The sequence below is a fragment of the Athene cunicularia genome (genome assembly GCF_003259725.1).
Source record: "Athene cunicularia isolate RWA chromosome 20 unlocalized genomic scaffold, athCun1 chr20_part1, whole genome shotgun sequence".
NCBI classification, from domain to species: domain Eukaryota; kingdom Metazoa; phylum Chordata; class Aves; order Strigiformes; family Strigidae; genus Athene; species Athene cunicularia.
In genome coordinates, this window is record NW_020799125.1 from 11,975,753 (window position 1) to 11,997,006 (window position 21,254).

The following is a 21,254-nucleotide window of genomic DNA, read 5'->3' on the forward strand; positions in this document are numbered from 1 at the left end:
AACAATGAATACTTGATAGAACCCCGAAACCTTAATTTTTGAACTGTTCTTACCTTTAAAATAAAATAGACCAATTAATAGCAATAATGAAGCATGAGTAAAACAAAAAGCTTTCTAATTAACACAACACATGACCACAGGATTAATTATGATTTTGGAGCCCAGCCACTTAACAGCACTCTCTCCAAGTTGTCTTCAAGACACAATGAGTGTGTTTGCTCTCCAATGAAGTGCAGTATGCCATACCTGTCTTCTTACCTAACAGCGTGGTCGATGGAACAGTGTCTGATGATACTTTGAGATGGAATTCCGTTCACCCACACGACACGGATCAATGGAAATCAACAGAAGATCAATAGGAAAAAAAGTTACAAAAAATGAAAACAAGGTTAGCCATATCTCACACTCAGAACATTCAGTCTATAGGTCATATTGGGAAACGTACAAAAGCAAAGAAAATTTAGAAATGAAAGAAAAGTCTGGCACTAGTACCTGAGTAGTAGGAATTCAACAAAGATTTGCTCTGAAGGGTTTTGCTTTGGACAGAAAATGAACAAGGAGAGGGTGATGCTAGGTAGGAAAGACATAAGGAAAAGACTTTAGACATATATTAAGAGAGAGAAAGAGAACAGGGAGAATGTTCCTCAAAGAACTCAGTAATATGGGATATATAAGGCTTATCAAAATGAATTATATTTTTCATCTCAACATGCATATTACATTTATTACATTGTCATCATGATGGATTTTCTTTAATATAAGCACTCCAGACCCCAAATATAGTATTATAGTTATTGTAAATCAATGTGTTCTTACATAGGATACACATGTGGGACTATATTCTAGATATCCTTTTTTTAACAAAAGGTACAAACTTGTGGTTTTGTCTCGAGAAGAAAGACCCTTAAAAACAACCCCCAAAATACAAACTACAGAGACTCAAATGCAGTATTAACAGTAAAATAAGCCTGCTCAAACAATGTACACTAGTACCGCAAAAATACACAGGTAGGGTAGCAATATTTTTGTTAAAACAATACAAGATAACGAGGGACTTGTTCTTCAACCCAGGACTGTTCATAGCAAATCCTGTAATCCTTTCCCCTGTGAGATGTGTTCTTTCAGCAGGACAAGCATCCCTCCTTTCTCCCATTAAAACGTTAGCTTTCTCTGGACACGAATCCAGAAATTATTTCCATATTAATCAAATATTTATGGAAAGGAGGTAGGGCTCAACATCTTCACAGTAGACTCATTTCTTGAGAGTAAATTTATGAGGCTGGTTTATATCTGCAATACAGTACATTCTTACAGTAATCCATCATTTCTGAAGGCATATTCTTTTGTTATCATTCTGCATTCACACTTAGAGTTACAGGCATTTATTTACCTCCTCCTCAAAATGTTGGGAAACAAGCTAATGCAAATCTCAGTACATCAGAAAGATGACAATAGATAACACAGGAAAAACTATTCCATAATCCAGTAGAAGTAGATAAAACTCAGTGTACATCAAAGTAATTTCAGAAGCAATTTTTTGTATCTCTAGAGCAAACATCACTTAAAAATTTCAAGTTATTCTATGGGGTGAATGAAAGAAGTAGTCACTAGTCTAGGGAGTTTCATAAACTCAGCAGAATTATTTCCCAAGCAGTTTATAATCATCAAGTAAATGAACTCACTGTCATTCTCCCACCATATTTTCAGACTTACACCACTTGAAAACACATTAAAACAATCAAATATCTCAAAGCTTAGTCTGCTGGAGTTCTGCCCCAGCTGCCTTCAAGCCATAAAGCATCTCTCCTCTGGGGCCTCTTATATTTTTCCCCCTGCATTTGTCAGCCTAAATCAGACCCTCCTCTTATTGTGCTTAGAACATGGTCACTTTTGCAGATACATAAAATAAGGTCTAAAATGAGTACTTTGTTTGCCCAGGGTCACTGAGCAAGTCAAAAGTCAGGGCGTGGAGCAGGACACAGATTTTCTGAAATTTGGGAGTATACAAGAACTCACTGGGCCATACTGCCTTTCCAGGAATTGCTAACGATAAATTACTCAGCAGCTGAAGATATACACCTCACTTCAGTGAGTTTGATTAAGAACGTTACCAACTGAGGTTTATTAAATTAACTGTATTTGTGAGACAAGGAGGTTATTTCTAGATTCAGAAGAAAAACGGGGGTAAAAATCCCCACCAAAAAAGTTTCCCAGAACTTTGGAGGGGTCATTCCCCAAATCAGTCAGGTGGTGGCTTGTATCATGAGAGATGTATACGCAGTGCTGCTTCCTAACCAGAGGTTCTTACAAGCACTAGTTTCACAAGAAACACTTCCAGAGAGGATTTCACATCAGAGTAGAGATTAAGATTTCATCAAAAATTCTCTTTGTACTCCCTAGAGAGGCATGTGAGGCCACACAGATCCCTCTAGTCATGCAGAATGGTGGAAGCTCCTTTCTATTCTGAAAATTATTCTCATTTTTTGTAAGATTTTCCTGAACTAGCAACCCCCCCCCAAAACCCCAAACCAGCATGAAAACCTGTAAAAGGGATTTTGATATCTTTCCCTTTTATGCCTTTGATGAATTGTGGCTCTGTTTTTAATTTTTAAATTAATTTTAGAATTTTTCACTAAAGAAAACATCTCACAGTCCTGATCCCACAAGTCCTTGGACTGCATTTAGCAAATAACCTAACTAAGAGTGAAAATTATCTATGGGGTAGGAAAAAGACCAGATTTTGATGTAATTGTCTGTTGTGACTTACAGCAAATCTGAACACCTTTGCATTTCATTCATCACAAAAACATGCGGGATATGGAAAGGTGTAAATTTAGATGTTTCTTGGTTAAAAGCAATCCTTAATGCCCTGAGTGCCACTTACCTACATCTTCCTCTTAACTCCTTGATCGCACTAGCAAAGGTACTAACGTGGTAACTGCAGAGCAGTGCCCACTAATGCAAAATTCAGTTCCCTGCAACTTCCCAAATGCTGTCTTCAAATTGTGCTTCTGACTGTAACATTAAAGCCACCTCCCTAACCTGTATCAGACTCACTCCTGAAGGCTGTCTGGAAAGCAGTCTCCTCCCAAACTGAGATGTCATAAAAATTAAGCACACCCTAATAAATCAGTCTCTAGCAAAACTGCCATCTGGTGACATGGCATTCTCCTGGATAAGCTCAGTCCATGGTGTTTTAGCACTGCAAAGCCAGAAGATCAGTTCCTTTGTGCAGGACATACCATTATGGACAGGGTGTTGGGCCATCTTGTCTAGACCCTGCTTTTGCTGAGAAAAGCTGGACCTGGACCGTGTGATCCTTGTGGTCCCCTCCAACCTGGTATTCTATGATTCTATGAACATTAGTGCATCACTGCTGAAATGATATACTACTGCTTCTCCCATCACATGGACGGGCTGACAAACTGCGCACAATTTATGTGCAATAACAGTGCCTTGCACACCCTTTCTGGTCAGTGCACAGATACTGGTGGGCAATTATAGGCCCACCTTGTCTCCAATTTGTCATCTCCTTTCACAATAACCCTGCCAACAACAATGCCTACAAGTGACTGGGCTGTGTCACTCAGAGGAAAACGCCACTGCTTCCCAAACAGTCCTGCAAACTGAGGATCAGGCTCAAACACTGCAAGTACCATCAGCTACTTTTAATGGACTTAGGATGTATTTTTATTTTTTAGGAAGCAAGATATTTGAGAAAATGAACAACTATGATGAGCCTGCGTCACCTCCACATAATCCCTGGGTAAAACCAGACAAGCTGGAATAGTCATGGACTGATCTGTCTTTCAGCAAACACCTTATCTGATTCCATATGGTGTCAGAGACAGAGGCTGAGTCCACAAAATCTCTTCAGTTTAAACTCCAATATGTACCAGTGAGAATTCTGCCGAAGTAACGACTAATATTGTAGAATAGAAAGAGGGATGAGGGGCCAGGAAAGATAAATGCCCATTTCTCTTCCACTTTTCAGCAAGACCTGAGGTCTCCCCGTTCCGGATACAGATCTTCCAGAATGTAATTACATTTGATAATGGACACCTCTGCCAAATGACAAAATTCAAAACTATAAATGTCCAACAGGCCTGTGTGCTCCTGAGCACTGCACTGGCCTTGTCAAGGACTCTGTTGCACCCAAACAGCAGTGACTTTACGGATGATGCCATTTGTATGAGTTTATACTGATAATACAAGCATTTTCCCCTAAAGCACTGAGAGAGAGTATGTGAAGAAATCTGCATTTTTACCAACAGCAGAGACAGGAGGATGGTAACTCTCAGTGGTGAAAGAACCACTGTTACTACACAGCAGATTTTATTAAGACTTGCTGTATCAGTGGTCAGGCCTGTGTCTCCTCAGAGAAGGAGGGGCTGATAAGCATAAAGACAGTTGCTCATCTGTGATGTCTTTCATGATGCACAGCACCAGGCAGCATGCTTTACAGTTGCTGGACCTGTCAGGTGGAAGCTCCCTGTGGGGTGACAGTGCTGCAGGCAGTAAACGGGGAGGCTGTAGCAGGGGGGCAGCTGTAGGGACTTACTTAATTTTTTCTGCCCAAAAAGTCATTAGAATTATTGAGACAGGAAGGAAAAACTGGAGAGAAGGACACATGCCCTGCAAGGACACTGTCATCTGGAGATAAACTTGTTTGCAATTTGTTCAATAATTGTGAGGTATCCTACTTAACCAGCTGTCTTGTTCTATTTTATTGCTTTTGTGAGATAACAAGGTGATCTTGGAATTGAAAATGCTTAGCTTCTCTTGGTGGACTTTCTTCAAAAAAGAGAGGGATATTTCCATGTCACTACTAAAGCCAACTTGAGATCCCATAATTGAGGTCAAGACAGAGAGGATGGCTACCTATCCTGAGGTATCTGCCAATGTTACTCACTGTTGGAAGGCAAAAGAAAAATTTTAGAAGGAATCTGACTGCTGCTTAAGACAGACAGCTGATTCCAAAAGCTAGGATGGATAACCTCCTGTAAAACTCCATTATTTAGCAGGAAGGTTAAGAAGTAATCCTATTATGTTATTCCAAAGTTAGAGTAAGCCTGTATAGAAACCCTCAAGCATTAAACTCTATTAAGGCAATTTTTTAAAAAGACAGTCTTTTACCCATAAAATTCCTGTATCAGCATGTGTACACTACTTCACAGAAGAGAACTTACCTCCAACACCTCAGCATCCTGGGCTTGGCAGTAAAAAAGTTGGAGAAATCATGAAGGCTTACTGGTAATTGTTTCTCATGGGTATAAAGAGGAAAAAAGAAAAGAAGTGACCCATGACTTCACTCGGGCTGTGTTACAGAGGGAGGTAGTGATAAAATCTGCAGTGATGTCAAACAAGCAAAGGACTAACTGATTAAAAAAACCCCAAACCTGGAGGGATGCTTTTTTACAAAATTAGATACAACATATTTTCTATAGTTGCCATTTCAAGTAAATGACTCAGCTATTTTAATTAGTCTCTCAAAATACCAAGGGGAAAAAAAAAATGAGGCCACATTTCAAGCTCATCTCTTCTCTTATTTTCTGGCTGGAAAAAAATCCCCGAACTTTTAAAAATCCAGATTCTGAAGAAAGTGTTAAAAGCTTCATTTTCCCCATACATTTTAAACAAGCTACCTTGCTGTTTCTAGGATGCCTGTTACAATGCTGTCCTCTGCTATCCCATCTTTCAAAGATATGAACCACTGACAACTCCTGCTGTCTCTTTAGTAGATATAGCTACTCAGCACCTGAGAAAATTAGATCTTGACTCAAGTCAATTTAAAATCAGAGAGATGTGTTCACTTTCACTGCTAGCCTTGATGGTCCCAAACACCTATTTATCCATCTCACTGGTATGTTACACAGAGTGGCAGTAGCAACACATGCAGATGGAATTTGACATGACCCATAGCTAGAGGGAAAAGAAGAATTCACTGAGCCTGTCCCAATCAATCTGAGATTACAAAGAAAGGTTTCAATGATAAAACATATTCTGTACTGTAAGCACTTCGATGTTAGTAATTAGGGGAAAAGAACACTTCACTAAAGATGTTTTAAGAAAGACAGAAGAGTTTTAGTATGTACCCATGTTTCAGAGCTGTTCCCTATTCAAACTAGCAGACTAAGTGTCAAAAGAAAAGTGACATTCCCATAGTGTCTAAGTTAAAATTTATTTAATACGAAAAAGTTTACAAATCCACCATGCAATCCACCATGCACTCAATCTGGATCTAGTGAGGCTAGTATGACAAAAAGTATGACTTTGTGCCGCTTTACTCACAAAACTCTTCCAGCTACAGATGTCTGCGTGGTTTACAAGTATTAACTAAGATTAATTTTACTGAACTCGTGTGAGGAATTAACCAAGGACACAGACAAAAGAAGAAACACTGTCTTTCCATACCAGTTCTCTAAACCATGCTTTCTTTCATAACAATTTCATACAGAAAATGGTATTTCATCCTACAAGTAAGCTAAGTGATTGCATTCAACTCTTCTACGCACAAAGGAAAAAATATTTCTGTAGAACAAATAAACATGTGCCTTTTGACTGTCTGATGTAGTTATTAGAACAGACTTTAAAAATTATTCTCAGTAGATTTAGAGCCAGAAGGAAAGCTCTTCACCTATCTGACAGTTAAAATAGGGGCAGTGTTGGAGACACTACAGACAACTGATTTCTATCAAGCTTTTGCAACGATCTCTATCACTGTAATTCCTAGCTCCTCAATATTGTGCCCATAGGAATAGGTCCTTTTAAGAACCTAGAGCTCTCCAAGGGGGACATATCCATTGCAAGCAAGTTAAACTTACTGAATCCATTAACATCTTGGCAGCTGGAAGAAAAAGCTTCTTCATTGTGAACAGCACTGAGTTTGGTAGAGGTCTTGTCGGAAGTAGCCACGGGACCCATCTCCCTCTGTGTGCTGGTCTGAGTCTCCTTCTGCTTCTTGGCTAGCTTCCTTTAGGGTATTTTGAAGAGGGGAGAAATTAAGGTCAGTTTTCCCTCATTAAAAACAAAGCAATGACAAAATATTTTAAAAACCACACTTATCCCACTTGGTCAGACATGCAGGGCATGTGGTAAGCCGCATGAGAGGAAACCCCACAACTTTTTAATATAACTGTTGTGGAGTAACAATAAACAGAGTGATACCAGTCTTTGAGCTTAGCTGTCCCTCCCAGTAACTTATCTTGCACAAACCTGCATCACCCCAGCAGTAGGAGTGCTACGTCATCCTTGAAGAGGGTGGCATAGGCAAAGCCCCTGGAGCGGGTGTCAGCCACCCCAGGGAGAGCAGAGGGCAGGGGTGAGGGCGGCAAATGGGATGTCTGGATCCATCCCACGGGGGCACCTGCACCGGGGAGCTCCTCTGGGTGCTTCGGTGGAGAGTGTGACCTGGCTTTGTGCAACCTGAGAGCTGGAGCTGGAGTTCTGCCCTGTCTCCACGCAGAGCAATGAGGACAACAGCCTCTACTGAACTTTGACACACACCCAAACTGCACTAAGGATTGACAGCCAGTGAAGGGTGGGGCAAATTAAAGGCTGAGGTTATCTTAGAAATGTCCAAATATGCCTCTGTTCTGGGAAAATGTGTCTTATTTTGAGGAGATGTCAAAAACGTCAGCAGAAGCAGAAACACTGCCTGCTCTGAAAACACTAACAAAGCCAAGAACATAAGAGGCTCCTCTTTTGCAAACACAGTTAATAATAAGAAAATGGAGAGAAGCAGAAAAAGTGAGCTGCTAAGCTTCCATTGAAATTTGACTGCCCTGTGCTTCATTCATATCAGAGTGCAAAACTGTTTAAAAATGAATGTGTGACATTCTAAAACCCCACACCTTGAAAAAATATCACACAAATCCCTAGTACCAGCAAAGAACTTTGCTTACACGTCTTCCGTAGATAAGAAAATAAAACAAAATAAAAGGGAGAAAAACAGATTACTGTAAGAAGGAGCTTTAGTTTTCTTTTTTTCTCCAACTCAAAGAAAAAAAAAATCCTAACAACTAAATCATTTTCCAAAGAGGTTTTTCTTCACTAAAATGACATGCTTATGGTAAGTCCTACCCATCTTTCAAACTTCATTAGATTCTTAAAAGGATATTCCTTGCAACATATTCCAACAGGCTTTATTTATTCACAGCACATGTCAGAGTGGCATTTACAAGCAAGTTCAAGCACACAGCTGAGCCCCAGCCCTTCGTGAGATGGGTAGCTAGGCCATTTACACTCATTTGCAAGGAAGGGTCAAAGAGAACTAAGACCTTTGCCTATGTCTGTGGGAAATTACTATTTTAAGACAAGCTGATAACCCACACCAGGAAAGCACACATTTACGGAGAAATATCCCATGTCTGATGCAAACTTTTGAACAAATACATCTGTTTCATCTGCTCAACCAGTTGAGGCTTTTACAGTTAGTGGTTTCAATTCAACCCAATAGCTATTCAAATTGGGTACATAATTACAGAGTGCATATTTAGATCTCACAAAATCTCCATGGCATATCCACTTCTGCAGATGAAGATGCAAACAGAGAAACTGTCCTTGAGTGATGAAGCAAAAAGCTGGCATTTAATGATGTTAAAAGCCTTGCTTCCAGTGTTCAGCAATGTTAGCACAGTCAGATTTATTAACTATGAGCTGCACCATGGGAGCCCCCTTTTTTTGTGCTGTGGTACCTGAGGTAACAACAATAGTCTTGAAGTGTATTAACCCTGCTGGGTGGTTATTTTAATCCTTTAGATTTGCTAATCATACATGGCTATGTGAATTCTTTGGCCACAGGAATTAAAATTTCTCAGTGGGAAACACTAATCCAAAATGCCAAAGTCCTTAATAACAAGCACTCTGGACTGCTGGGGTGAGCCATTACAGACGACCACTACTGATGTTTAAAAACGGTGAGTCAAAAAGGGTGACTTCCTTATTAGATCCAGATTAAATTATTTGTGGCAATCATTATCTGTAAATCCCATTGCCTGGTATCTTTTCAGGGATGCCAACAAGCTGCAAAGAGCCGGAACTGGCAAGCTCATTTTCTCTTTCATTGAATGAGCAATAACATTTCTGCATGTTCTAGGCAGGAAAAAATAACCCCAAACCCAAGCCCATTAGTCCCCACAGGCCTGCTTACAAAAGCCCTAGGCAAAGCAGTTCTACCTGGTCCTGTAGAAGACAGAGAGGCCCCTAAAACATTGGCTTGAATGCCTAAAAAGAAAAGGTGACATGAGTTTAAAGTTCTCAATCTAACTCGCACACACAACCAGGCTGCTCACAGGTGGACCAGCTAATGCTTATGCATGTTCAGAGAGAAGCCACACAGAAAATTGTTCTGCATCTGAAAACGCTACAATTTTCTTTCAACAGCATGTTATCAATTTCCACCTTTCTCCCTCTCTATTCCAAGAATGTAAAAATTCTTCATCTAAATTTAGAGGGAAAAGGAAGACAGATCTCTTTTGAGGATTTCAGAGCTAAGCTTGCCAGACACATCAAGGGGCTCTCGGCTTCTAAATGTGCCTTTTCTGCCTCCGTTACGTGTCTGGATAGAGTGGCAGCACAGGACTAAGCCTATTTGGTCCTTACCATCATTATAGTTCATTGAAAGGATTATGAAATCAAATGACTAGCACTTTCTAGAATGTTAGGGATGTGACTTAAACCCACAGCTAGGTAGAGGTTTATTTCCCAGCATGTCAAAATGTCTTTGGAATTGGAAAAGCATTTATCTGGAAGTGCTGTTTCCAAAAATAGGGCACCACTGACAAGCTGCATCAGTGACACGGCTCCTGCTCTCCTTACTGACCAGCCTCCCCTAAACACAACCACTGCAACACCCGGATGAAGCTGCTATCAGTGCATCAGTGTCACTGATGGGCCAGCACGTACCCAGCACCGTCTGGCACCAGGCACCGAGAAGACACTTTGCATCTCATGCATTATGCAGTTGGGAAGGGGAAGAAGTAAGAGATCAGGCAGATATTTGGAAGAAGATTCTGATACAGTCAACACAGGGTGAAGAGACTGAAATGTCAAAAGGTGAATAAGGTGATATTAATGGCCATTTTACATTTAAGTGTAAGGAAAATGTGCAACGAAGAAAACCGGGGTCCATGGATGGGGGTTACTGGGTTGACCTTTTCAGTTCAAGAGTGTTTGTGAATGAAGAGATGATGTTTACAGGCACTATACACACACAGGAGGGATGAGACAGAAAGATGCTTGAAGCAGAATAAAAAAAATGAAACCAGCTGTATAATCAGGCAGTTGAAGCTAACCCAACTAAAGTAAGGATAAGAACTGTTGGCAGTGAACCTAAAGTAAGTGTGAATTTTGGAAAAAAAAAAAAAAAAAAGGATGGAGATTTGATTCAGCTATTTTTGAAACTTCTACTGCTATCAGAGAGAATAGATATAAAATGCTGAAGCACTATAACAAAATTGTGGGCGTTCCAGTTTAATAGTCAAGGAATGCAAACAGTATCAAGTACAAAGCGTTTACTGCCATGGGCATTAATCTGAAAGCTCAAGCAACATTTTCAGTTAACGAAGTATCTGCAGGATCGGATCCCTGTTTTGCAGAGGTCTGGATAAACGTCAGGGATTATATTTTAAACACAGCTTCAAACTCATCTCTAACTTTTTATACCAATTTTACATGCATGAATGTTAAATCTGTAACTGCCACTCTTAAAAGAGCTCTTGTACGTTGACAGATTTAATTTTAGATGTTTCACAAGGATGGATTATATACACTATAATGTAGATTTGCATGCACAGGTAATTTAGACATTAGGTATAGATCACGTAAGTTAAACATGAAATTTCCTCCTACAGACAAGAATTGCATATTGCCCTAATTTTCAATAAGCAATTTAAGGAAGCTACAAAATACAATTCCTTTTAGATATTTGTGCGCAGCAGCCTGCTAGGAGCACATGTGTTATTTATGATGAAATCTGCACAAATTTAAGGCAGTGATCAGCTGTGCAAATACCCAACTGGGAGCACTGGTTAAACAGCAGTTCTATTGGAAAGGATCTCTGTCCCCTAAACCCATACTAAATCACAAACTCAATTTGGAAGAACAGTTTCATGCTGGTGTAAAAATAAGGGAGGGATTATACATGGCACTACGGTGTGCAAGCCACAGGTAAGCCTTTTGCTCCAACCAAAGATCAGTAAGGCCTCTGCTGCAATATTGCACTTGAAATAAGATGGGTGTCAAAGGCACACATACAAAGGCAGAACAAGAAAGGTAAATCTAGAAAATATGACCAACAAGCAAAGGCCAAAGGAAATATGAGTCTTTAATCTAGAGAAAGAAAATTAAATAGGGCTGATAGGTCTTCAAACATATAAAAAAACACCACAAGGAAATTGTTCTCCCTGTCTACAGGGGCTGGGAAAAAAGCAGCAGGGCTAAGCTATAGGAAGGGCAGTTCATTTTAAACTTTGGGAAAACTCTGTGCAGTAGAGATTGCCCATCTCTCAAGCTGAGTGGGCAGGCAGGCTGTGAAACCTTGGTCACTAAAAGTCTTTACACAGAGAGCAAGAGGAAGGAGAGCTAAAAGCAGTACAGGCTTCTGGCAGCCTGGCAGGTGGGGTATCCTTCCCGTGCTCCCACGGTCCTGCCTAAGACTGCAGCTCAGCACACGCTGCCTTTGTGCAGACTGTAACCTCAGCAGAGCTGAGAAATATTCTCTGGCCTAAGAACATAGGCAGCTTACTGCTTCTTACAGCCACTATAAGGGCAAATCCTCCACTTACAGGCAGGTGTAGACAGTTTTACCAGCACTTTTTTATCGGCTGCCATGGTGAAGCCAAACGCTGAGCAGGTTATTGCGGCAAGTAGAGGGAATTAATTCACAAGCTGAAGGTGAAGAGTAAGGACCAGCTGCACCACTTTTACTTACAAACAAACATCACCTGACACAAGAAAGTGATGTAACATAGATAAAAGTTAAAAGATGCTCTATTTTTTACTGTATGTCTACAAAGTTGGAATCCTGAAAAATGTAGGTAGGGCTATGCTCTCGAAGCTTTACTTGATCAAATTAATCACTATTTGTGGAGGACATTTACTTACAACCATATAAATTTCAAAGACAGGTGCAGGTAAGAGCCATACAGTATATGCTGGTACAGACAGCCAGCAAACACCACCCTCTGCAAAGTTTAGGCTTGCAATCACCAGACATGTTCTAAATAAAATCTCCCTCATTTTCTGGATTTTAATTATATTTTTTTTTCCTTGCTTTCATTAGGCTGGCATAACCATTGATTTGTGATTCTGTTTTTTCCAGCAGCTAATGAGATACCAGTTTCTTCTTAAATTTTGATTTAGCAAGCTGACCTGTGCAGGCAGATCCCACCATCCATGGAAAATATATGGAGATACTTATGTATGTATATGGTTATACAGAAGTATGCCTATAAATAAAATAATGTTTTATTTCTTTTCAAATGTCCCACAGACGGTGGAAATAAATTCAGCACAAACTCTGTTATTTCAGAAAATGCAACATAAATTTAGCTGAATACCTCTGACAGAACCTCTCCTGTGAATAGAAACTGAAACCACCACCACAATTAAAATTGATGTGAAATTATGATAGGAGTTGAAGGGGCTTCCTGCATTGCAGTTGCATCCTCAGTATTCTGTCCAGTTCAGGGGAAAAGGAGAACAACATACTGGCCATTGTGTGCCCTTTTCTTATAAATAACATTAAACCGAGTGCTTGTAACACATACACAAGTCTATGTATTTCCAGAAATACTCCTCTGGTCTGATACCACTCTTGATTAAATTTCATTCTGCAACCATTACCCAGCCCAGGAGAAAGAAATAAAACAAAACAACCCGCACACAGAAAACATCTCAATTCCTTTTCCTGGTGAGGAAATAAGAAAGCCTTGATAGGGCTTGCTGCAGCTGAAAATACTGCTGCAAAAGAGGTGTCTGTCATTAAATGCAAAACCTCCTTTAAACTGGATAAATTGCTGTCTGTGTTTTACAGCTTCAGCTAGGAAAAAGAACAGAAACTTTCAGATGTGGATGGGTTGCTATCTTACATTGCACATCATATCTTACAATGCATTAAACTTAAGTGCAGTGTGACAGAGCTGGCAATTCTGTACAAACCTCAGACATTTGTATTGGTGTAAATACAGAGTAACTCCCCTGAAAAGGTTCATGCGTCACCCTGGCGACAGTGATGCAGTGAGTGCACCAGGACAGGAGCTCCTAGTTCCACATCCTTCTCTTCCCATCACAAAACCATTTTCTGTTCAAGGATCTCAAATCATAAGTAACTAACTTTTAATGATGGGTAAACAGAAGTACATAAAATGATGTCAATCCTGCACAATGACCTAGCAAGTTAGAAATAGAGGACTCCTGGATTTCTATTTCCACTTAAGACATGTTACAGATCTTTATGCCCTTCTCTTTCAGCCACAATAATATCCCTTCCTATATGTTGTAGGAAGTTTTTAATTAAGTGATGCTATACAAAAATCCCATAACTATCTACCCATAACTATGTATGCACAAAATGGCTAAAAGAGCTGCTCTTACAAATGAGTATTTTTGACTTCTGTTTCACTGAAGCTGCAAGTACTCAACCATCTTACAGAATCAGATTTTACAGTGCTGGGATTGCAGCAGAACACAAGACAGGCTGAAGGCAGAACTCCAGTCTAAAGATTACTGCAATGCTTGTGGCTCATCTCTGTAAGAAATATGATATAAGTCTTCCTGACTTTATAATCGACATATCGTTAAGAACAGTTTAGAAGAGTTAGGGTAGGAGATTTTGGTCCCTAACAAGAAGAAATGCCAGTATAGCAGATGACAAAGAGCTGAGAGGAATTATCTGAAAGCAGATGAGAATTACTCTAAGAAGCACAACTTTGAAGTCCAGAAACTGAAACTAAAAATAAAGTGATGTAGTCCATATGGTTGGCTTTAAAGGTCTGCCAGCAGATCTATTTGAGAATCTGCTTTTCAATACTGGCAACTCATCCAACTGAATTTTGCTTCAGGACTAAAACATTCATACAAGGTCATAGAATGGAAACCAATTCTACTTAAATATATATATATTCACATACACATATTGCTGCTCTGATTTCATGTTTCAAATAAACTTAAATCTCTCTGCTCATAAGAGGTTGTAGCAATTTCTACCAGCTTTGGTTAAGAATTACACAGTCCTTAGCCATTTAAGATTTTCACCTGCAATCACAACAAAACATCCTATTTCACGTGAAACCTGAAACTCAATAAAACTTCATCATACGCTCCTTCATGGATTCTCCTGCTTTCTTTCCTCACTGTTGAAACATCCCTTGTACCTTGACTATTGCTCAGGGAAAAAAAACAAAAAAAACCCCAAACAGAGCTTGGTTTTACCAGATCAGGGGACAGGCCAAATGTCAATCTGAAACCAAATGCTGACATGCACAGCCTGATGATGGAAGTATTTACTGTGTGATTACTCTTTATGTGTTACTTCTACTACACTGATGCTCCAGCTAGCAGAGGTCATGCTTGATGGGGCACCTGGGACACCGTTAAGTACAGAGCGCTCTGCAAAAAAAGTTGGGTGCAGTACTAGGGAGATATAAGATTTTTGTATGTTGAGTTTGTATCTCCATCAAGTGCTTCAGTGGGCTGATATGAATACATAAACTTGTCTGATGATATGCTTCATGGTGTACATCTGCCTTATTAAATCTTATTAAAGCACTTGCTTCTGCTACTGCTGAAGCTCAAGGCAACGTTGAGCTTAGGTGACCTCCACAGGTTGTCTCTTCTCTTTTCTTGAGACACTCTCCAGTTCCTTGACAAAAGACCACAAGAGCCCTTACAAGACAGCACAGAGACTGCTTAATGATACCCTCACTGTCTCTGTAGCAGAGTAATCCTCAGCTGACTGCTTAAAACAATGTCGTGCAGTTGTAGAAAGGGGTCACACAAGGCTCAGAAGTTGATTCATCTTTTTAAATACACAAATCTCAAAATAAAATACAGCAGGGAACATTTTGACCACATACTGCCTGCTGGAAGGACATAAAATTATAACGGAAAACTAGGGACTGAATTTTTCAGGCAATGGTGCTGAGTGGTTGAAGGAAACCAAAACAGTAGAAGAGCGCAAAGGGCACTTTCCTGAAGTTCATGAGAAATGTGCAGAAGAGGAAAGGTTGTACCAAGAAATGCAACTAGCTAGTAGCATCTATGTCTTAAAACTGTCCCCTCTTCTTTAACACTCAGTAAAACTTCTCTTGAAATTTGACTACTTAAGTTCTTGGTGTGAAGTCTACAGGAAATGGAGTTACTCTGCATTTACAGTTATGAACTGGGGAGACCTGTTTCTCTCGGCAGTCACAGTTGCCTTCTCTATCCCTTCCAACCCTCTGGTGGCAGCAAAGGCATCCAACTCAATTCTCTAGGGCTCTTTCCTCAGATCATTGACACAGTCCTCTCTTCCTCCTGATCTTCAGACAACTACTATCATGACAGAAACAGCTTGGCCCTGATTACTCTCCAGCCCCTCGATCTTTAGACAACAGATGGCTCTGGAAGTATTGATGTGTGAAGAATTTTCATGCACCTTAACAACTGCCTTAATTATGCAGCATTGTCATTAGGACTGGACAGGTGATTTAGATCTGAATATCTGAACCACTTCATCATCTAATGGTCTAAACTGACACTCAGAACCTGGCAACTCCAGGAGCAGGGATGTTTGTTGAGATAATGTGAAGTCCTAGTTGTGAGAAACCTTACATTTTTAAAAAGCTTATATCCATGGATGAGAAATTCCCAACAATAACTTTCAGGTGTGAATTTTCCTGCAGTCTGGCTAAATAAAATGGACAATTAAAAAAGGTGCAGTTGGACACTCGGTATTTGTCCATTAGCATTTGAAGAACTATAAACCATAACTGATCTATCTGTAGACATGTATGTGTTTGCAGGCACAGTTACAGGTGCAATGGTAAAACAGGGAAAACATAACAGTGTGAAATGGAGAAAATAAACCACAAGGATAAATGGAATGATAAAATTGGTAAAACAAAAGAATATGACAAAGCACAAAATTACCACAGGGTGAGTACACTCAAGAAACGTCATTCCCAGCCAAGTACTTACAAGTAATAGGAGTAGGAATATGCATTTCTTCTAAAAATTGCCGGCCAGACAGATGAACAAAATATCCAAAATGAGAAAAAAAGAAAAAAAACATAATTAGATTTATATGAACTCCAGGATTTTTTTCAATAAACACAGTATTTGTGCTGCCTCTTGCACTGAGCTACAAGTCTCCAACACTGCTTTCAGGAGCTATATGCTGGCAAGGAATGAATACTGAGCTGGAGACAGCTAACACAGGTTGTGTTTCTACTTCTGCTACCGACTTCTGACTTGTGTCACTATGAATAAATCCCCTCACCTTTTTCTTCTTTAACTTTGCCATGTCAGTAACACAAGTAATCGAGACTTACCTTTGCCTGTAAAGAGCTTTGAGATTTTTGTAATGAAAAGAAATATGTAAGAGCTATTAATATAAAAAAACAATAAATAGGAAAGTGACAATGTAAGAACACCACAATTTTGGAATATTTAGCCAATGAGCAAATTGTGTAATGATAAATCAAGCTTCATCAAACTGAAATGCAAATAGTTCATTAAAAATTCAAGCATCACGACATATTTATAGATGATCACTGGAGGTATGCATTAGCTGTCTGCGTCACTGTGATTAAGCATTTTCTATTATAGTTTTTCAACAATACTCTTCAGAACTTTTTGATATATTTTTAAGCAGCGCTACAAAACAAAACTTGGCTATCGGTTATAACTGAAGAGGTGATGTCTTCCCTTTTATAACTGGAAAGGGCTTCTCTGAAAAGGTCATTTGCCATTTCACAACAGATGTCATAAGGGAGCCGCAGAAGCAGCAGCTATGGTCAAGACAGGGAAAACCAATAGAACACAAACTTCAACCTACTGCACAACTTCAAAATCCCATCCTTGAAGACACTACAAATACTAGGAAGTACTGAGAAGCATAAATGCAAGTTCCAGTGTTCACTTTTATAGTTACTCTGAACACAACTTTCGTAAGCACACATGGAAACCAGACTCAGCGCAGTTACGCTCTGTGTCCAATCACCCTCTTTGTTATACACACACTTGAGTAAAGGACAGTGACTTACAGATGTTCAAGAGGATTAATCTGAAATGACATGTTTTGCCTGGTGGTGGCCCTTGCTATAAACCTGAAATTCTGGCCAGATTTCTGAAATATGCCAAGTTATTTGAATGACACAGATTCCAAGATACGCGTGAACGTATTTTTAACATAATAACACTGTCTCCCAAAATTCTACAGACATAGCAATGCATCAGTTAAGGTGCAGTGATTGCCACTGAGCTTCACTGGGAAATTCCAAGTTCCTCTGAACCACTAAGCAAAGAGAAAAATAACCAGGATGTGGAAAATGAGATTCCACAGAGCTGAAACCCCTACACCCTCAAAATTATTCCATTAAAGCAACCCTTCTGATAGACCAGTGCCAGGTTTCACACAGCACTATCAACTGTAATTGTTCCATTGACCATCTTGCTGTACTCTTCTCATGTCCTGCCCAGTAGGCATGTAATCACATGAGACTCTTACTTCTCATTAAAAAGCTGCACATCCCTCAAAGCTGCAGAGGAAAGCTCAGAAAGACTTCCTCTATAAGGACAGAAAATAAAGGAAGACAAACAAAAGGAGGATCATATTTTGGAACTGGACAGGCCATTTTGGTTCAAATTCTCCCCAAATATGCCACTTAAATTAAGGGCTTCCTAAGGAATATTTCAAAAGTAACTGCGAAAACTGGTCAGTGTTATGGAGCACTAAAAACATGACCTGATCCTAGAATGCATCCTGAAAACCCTGCCTGTTGTCCACCTTAAATATGGACACAGAAGGGACACAAGCCACTGAATGTGTAAATATCCCTTTGTTAATTCTATCCTATAGCTTGCCTGTGTTCTGCTCAAGAGGCTTTTGGGTTTTACTTAATTAGTTTAAGGTAACAACCTAAATCCTAATCCAGAACAAGGAGCTGAATTTTCATTGAAGAAACTAATCCTAGACCCTACATAGCCCCAAATCTCCTTTTTTGCTACCGACAGCAGTTTAAAGAACTTATTTACAGTGCACCCATGACAGGCTGTCTGATCCTATTTATTCAGTCTTATACTTAAAGAGGTCAGTAGAGGCTTTGTCTGCTCAAACACATAAGCCTGCAAAGTGTCACATTCTTCACTCCAGGGAAATGCAAGTCTGGACTTAAAACTGTCCAGATGAAATCAGAACTGACCAAAATTTAATCCTTTTGGGGGGCAAAGTCAAAGGGTATTTCCTCCAGAAAAGAAGTTTTAAAATGTCTTGTTTTTCTTTTCAGCTTGTTTTTACTAACCAGTCCTGTATTCTCTATTACACAAAAATATTTAACTAATATTAAGGACAAACAAACAAACTTGTTAATGAATTAGCAATGTTTTGATACAATAAAAATGAAGTATGCATCTATTAATAAAAGAAAGATGTACTGCCTTATGTGGACAAATGCATCCATGTGGACACTGATCACCACCTGTAAATTAACAGGCAAAATTATGTTGCAGCAATTTTAGTGTCCATATACATAGAATGATACTAGAGATGAAAACATGTAACCCATATAGCTAGTAGTTTCCAAAATCAAGAAAACAAATTTTGCTAATGTTTTTGATTTTAGATACTCTAAGACAGTCATATTTGAAACAGAAATTTATATATACACACACACACAATTTTTACATAGATACACATACAGAAAGTTTTGCAGACTTTAGGCAACCCCAGGGTTCAACTAATACTTTTAGCTAACAAACGTAAAAACAAACCAAAATTTTCCAGTGTATAAACATTCTGGCTGGCTTAATTTACCTTCACATATATGAATAAACCCTATAAAACATTGGCAGCCCCCAGAAATTTGCAAGTCACTAGAGTTTTTGCAGTATGGCCTCTTGAAACTAAAAGCAACTGGGCAACACTTGCTTATGCCTGGCATATGAAAGGTTCAGGAAAGTGTGCTGATTTGGTGCATCTCACAGAAATAAAAAGCAGCTTCTGATGATTTGCCTAAATTGCAAACCAGTATCTGCCTTCTCTTAGTGTTTCTGTCCTCCTTTGCTCACTGCACTGGCTAACAAAATGGTTCATTCAGGAAATCCACTACTGTGACTATTATCAATGTACTATGATGCCCTGGACTATGAACAAATGTCACTGTGATATTTTCCAGCTCCATTTGAAGAAAAAGCTTCAAGTTTAATTAAATTATTTTTCTGCATTGTTGTCTTACAAGACTACACTGTGGCATTAGCCTTAGAGAACTGAAAAGAGGAACTGTTTTTAAAGCAAGGTTAATGCAAAAATTGAATGCAAGAGCTTAAACTCACTCCTAACGTTACTGTTTATAGAATAGAAAGAGAACTTTGCTGTTAAACTGTTCTCTCACACAAGTGCAAGCTTTCAGCTGTGCTATTCCAGAAGTTCAAATCCATCTGTGGTCCAAAGCAGCCTTTCCTTTTATGAAAGCTGGTCCCAACCCACACTGGTTTACAAATGAAATGAGCCTGACAGGCTTAAGTTCACCTTCGGGGAACACCTGTCCATATGCAGCTCCAAGCCTCAACTGGACATGACTGACTGGTGGTGCCTGTTCAGGGGAGACCCAGGACCGATGCAAGCAGCAGGTTTGTCAGCGATGCTGCAGGTGTGCTACACAGACCTAGACAGATTAAGACTCCAAAAACTCTTTCTGCACTGTTACAGCTTCTAAATTGCAAAGTATTTTAAAGTCGATGAGCCAGGTTATTTCTTATAATAGTGGGTATTCCAGTGGGTAACCTTGCAAATGACAGCAAACAAGCAGAGAGATACAGACTGTGGTGGCTCTGCTGTTTGCACTAGGAGGTGGGGATCGACACAGAGGAAAATGTAATTTTCCAGCTCTAGAAAGACAAAGGGGAGAATTTATATTTCTAATACTCCCACTCACCACCTTTCTGATTTTAATTTTGAAGATGCCGAGGTTAACAGAGCCTATGGCAAAGCCAGATATCGCAAACTTCTGTCCATGCATTTGGGACCAGGCTAGTTCTACAGATGTGCACTGTGGTACGGGGACAGCTCTGGCCAGCACTAGCTTGGGAGTTTTTGTATCAAGCAAATGAGTCCTCAGTCTCCAGCTTCTAGAACCTGCTCGGCATTACGAGTATTTTTGATTCTGGGTTTGTGTGTGTTCCTCTGTCTATGAGGTATCAACTTATATTGCTGCAGCCATGACAGCCGAAACCTCAGAAGAATCAAATGTTGGAAAAAGCAGGATCTTTATAGATTTCCCCACCATTTACTTACCTGAGCTAAAAATACATCAGGAAAAAAAAAAAAAAAGCTCAAATCCATTGATTTTATATCCCTCCTAACTAAACAATAATACAGTCTCTTAAGTTTTCTCCTGACTACTAATAAAAGTTCGCTATATTATGCAGAAAATATGTAGAGCCCATTTAAGAACAAACAAGATGATCTGAATAAATGGTAAATTTTTACTTTCTTCTTTGACAAATTCCTACATATTGATAACTTGGCCTTTTGTTGGTTTTCTAGTTTCCAGTGGAAGACAGAAGATTAAGCAAAGATGTATCACTGATATGTATCAAGACATCTCTGTATCAATGCATTCATCAGAATGAGAACAATGAAGATTTCTTCCACAGTGTTTGGAGAAAAAAATTACTTGCCCATAATTCTACCCCTGAGAAATTTCTTGTTTTCAAATTTATACAAAAAATAGATTGGCAGCAATCACAGTGTTTAACAGCAAGAGTACCATATTTACATTTCAAAAGATGTAGTAGACTGTTTGGGAATATGAGTTTGATGTGAAATCTGAAAATAGGAAAAAATGGCCTTTGGAGAATGAAGTAGCGAAATATTCTACACACATAACTGACTGAAAATAAAATGAAACAAATTATGGACAACTACAGAAATTCTGACCTATGGCATGCAGACAGGGGATCAACATGGTTTGTGCAAATCCTGAAAATGAACCTACGGCCTACTGCAATGAAGGTTTGACTTTTGGATTTCCTCTTTGATCCAAATCTATTGA

At 39.3% G+C, this 21,254-nt stretch overlaps 1 protein-coding gene across 3 annotated transcripts in view; it reads right to left on the reverse strand.

The window, feature by feature from the left end:
* The window catches only part of PTPRT (protein tyrosine phosphatase, receptor type T), a 338,779-nt gene that overhangs the window by 54,554 nt on the left and 262,971 nt on the right, over positions 1 to 21,254 (reverse strand). The window contains exons 15-19 of one of the 3 annotated variants that reach the window (XM_026862067.1): positions 16,180 to 16,209; positions 9,178 to 9,225; positions 6,825 to 6,973; positions 493 to 570; positions 259 to 294 (exon numbers count right to left, since the gene is read on the reverse strand). In XM_026862067.1, the coding sequence (XP_026717868.1) occupies positions 259 to 294; positions 493 to 570; positions 6,825 to 6,973; positions 9,178 to 9,225; positions 16,180 to 16,209 (341 nt within the window). Of the gene's footprint in view, positions 1 to 246; positions 295 to 492; positions 571 to 6,824; positions 6,974 to 9,177; positions 9,226 to 16,179; positions 16,210 to 21,254 lie in introns of all 3 variants that reach the window. The other 2 variants (XM_026862069.1, XM_026862068.1) reach the window with 2 other exon arrangements.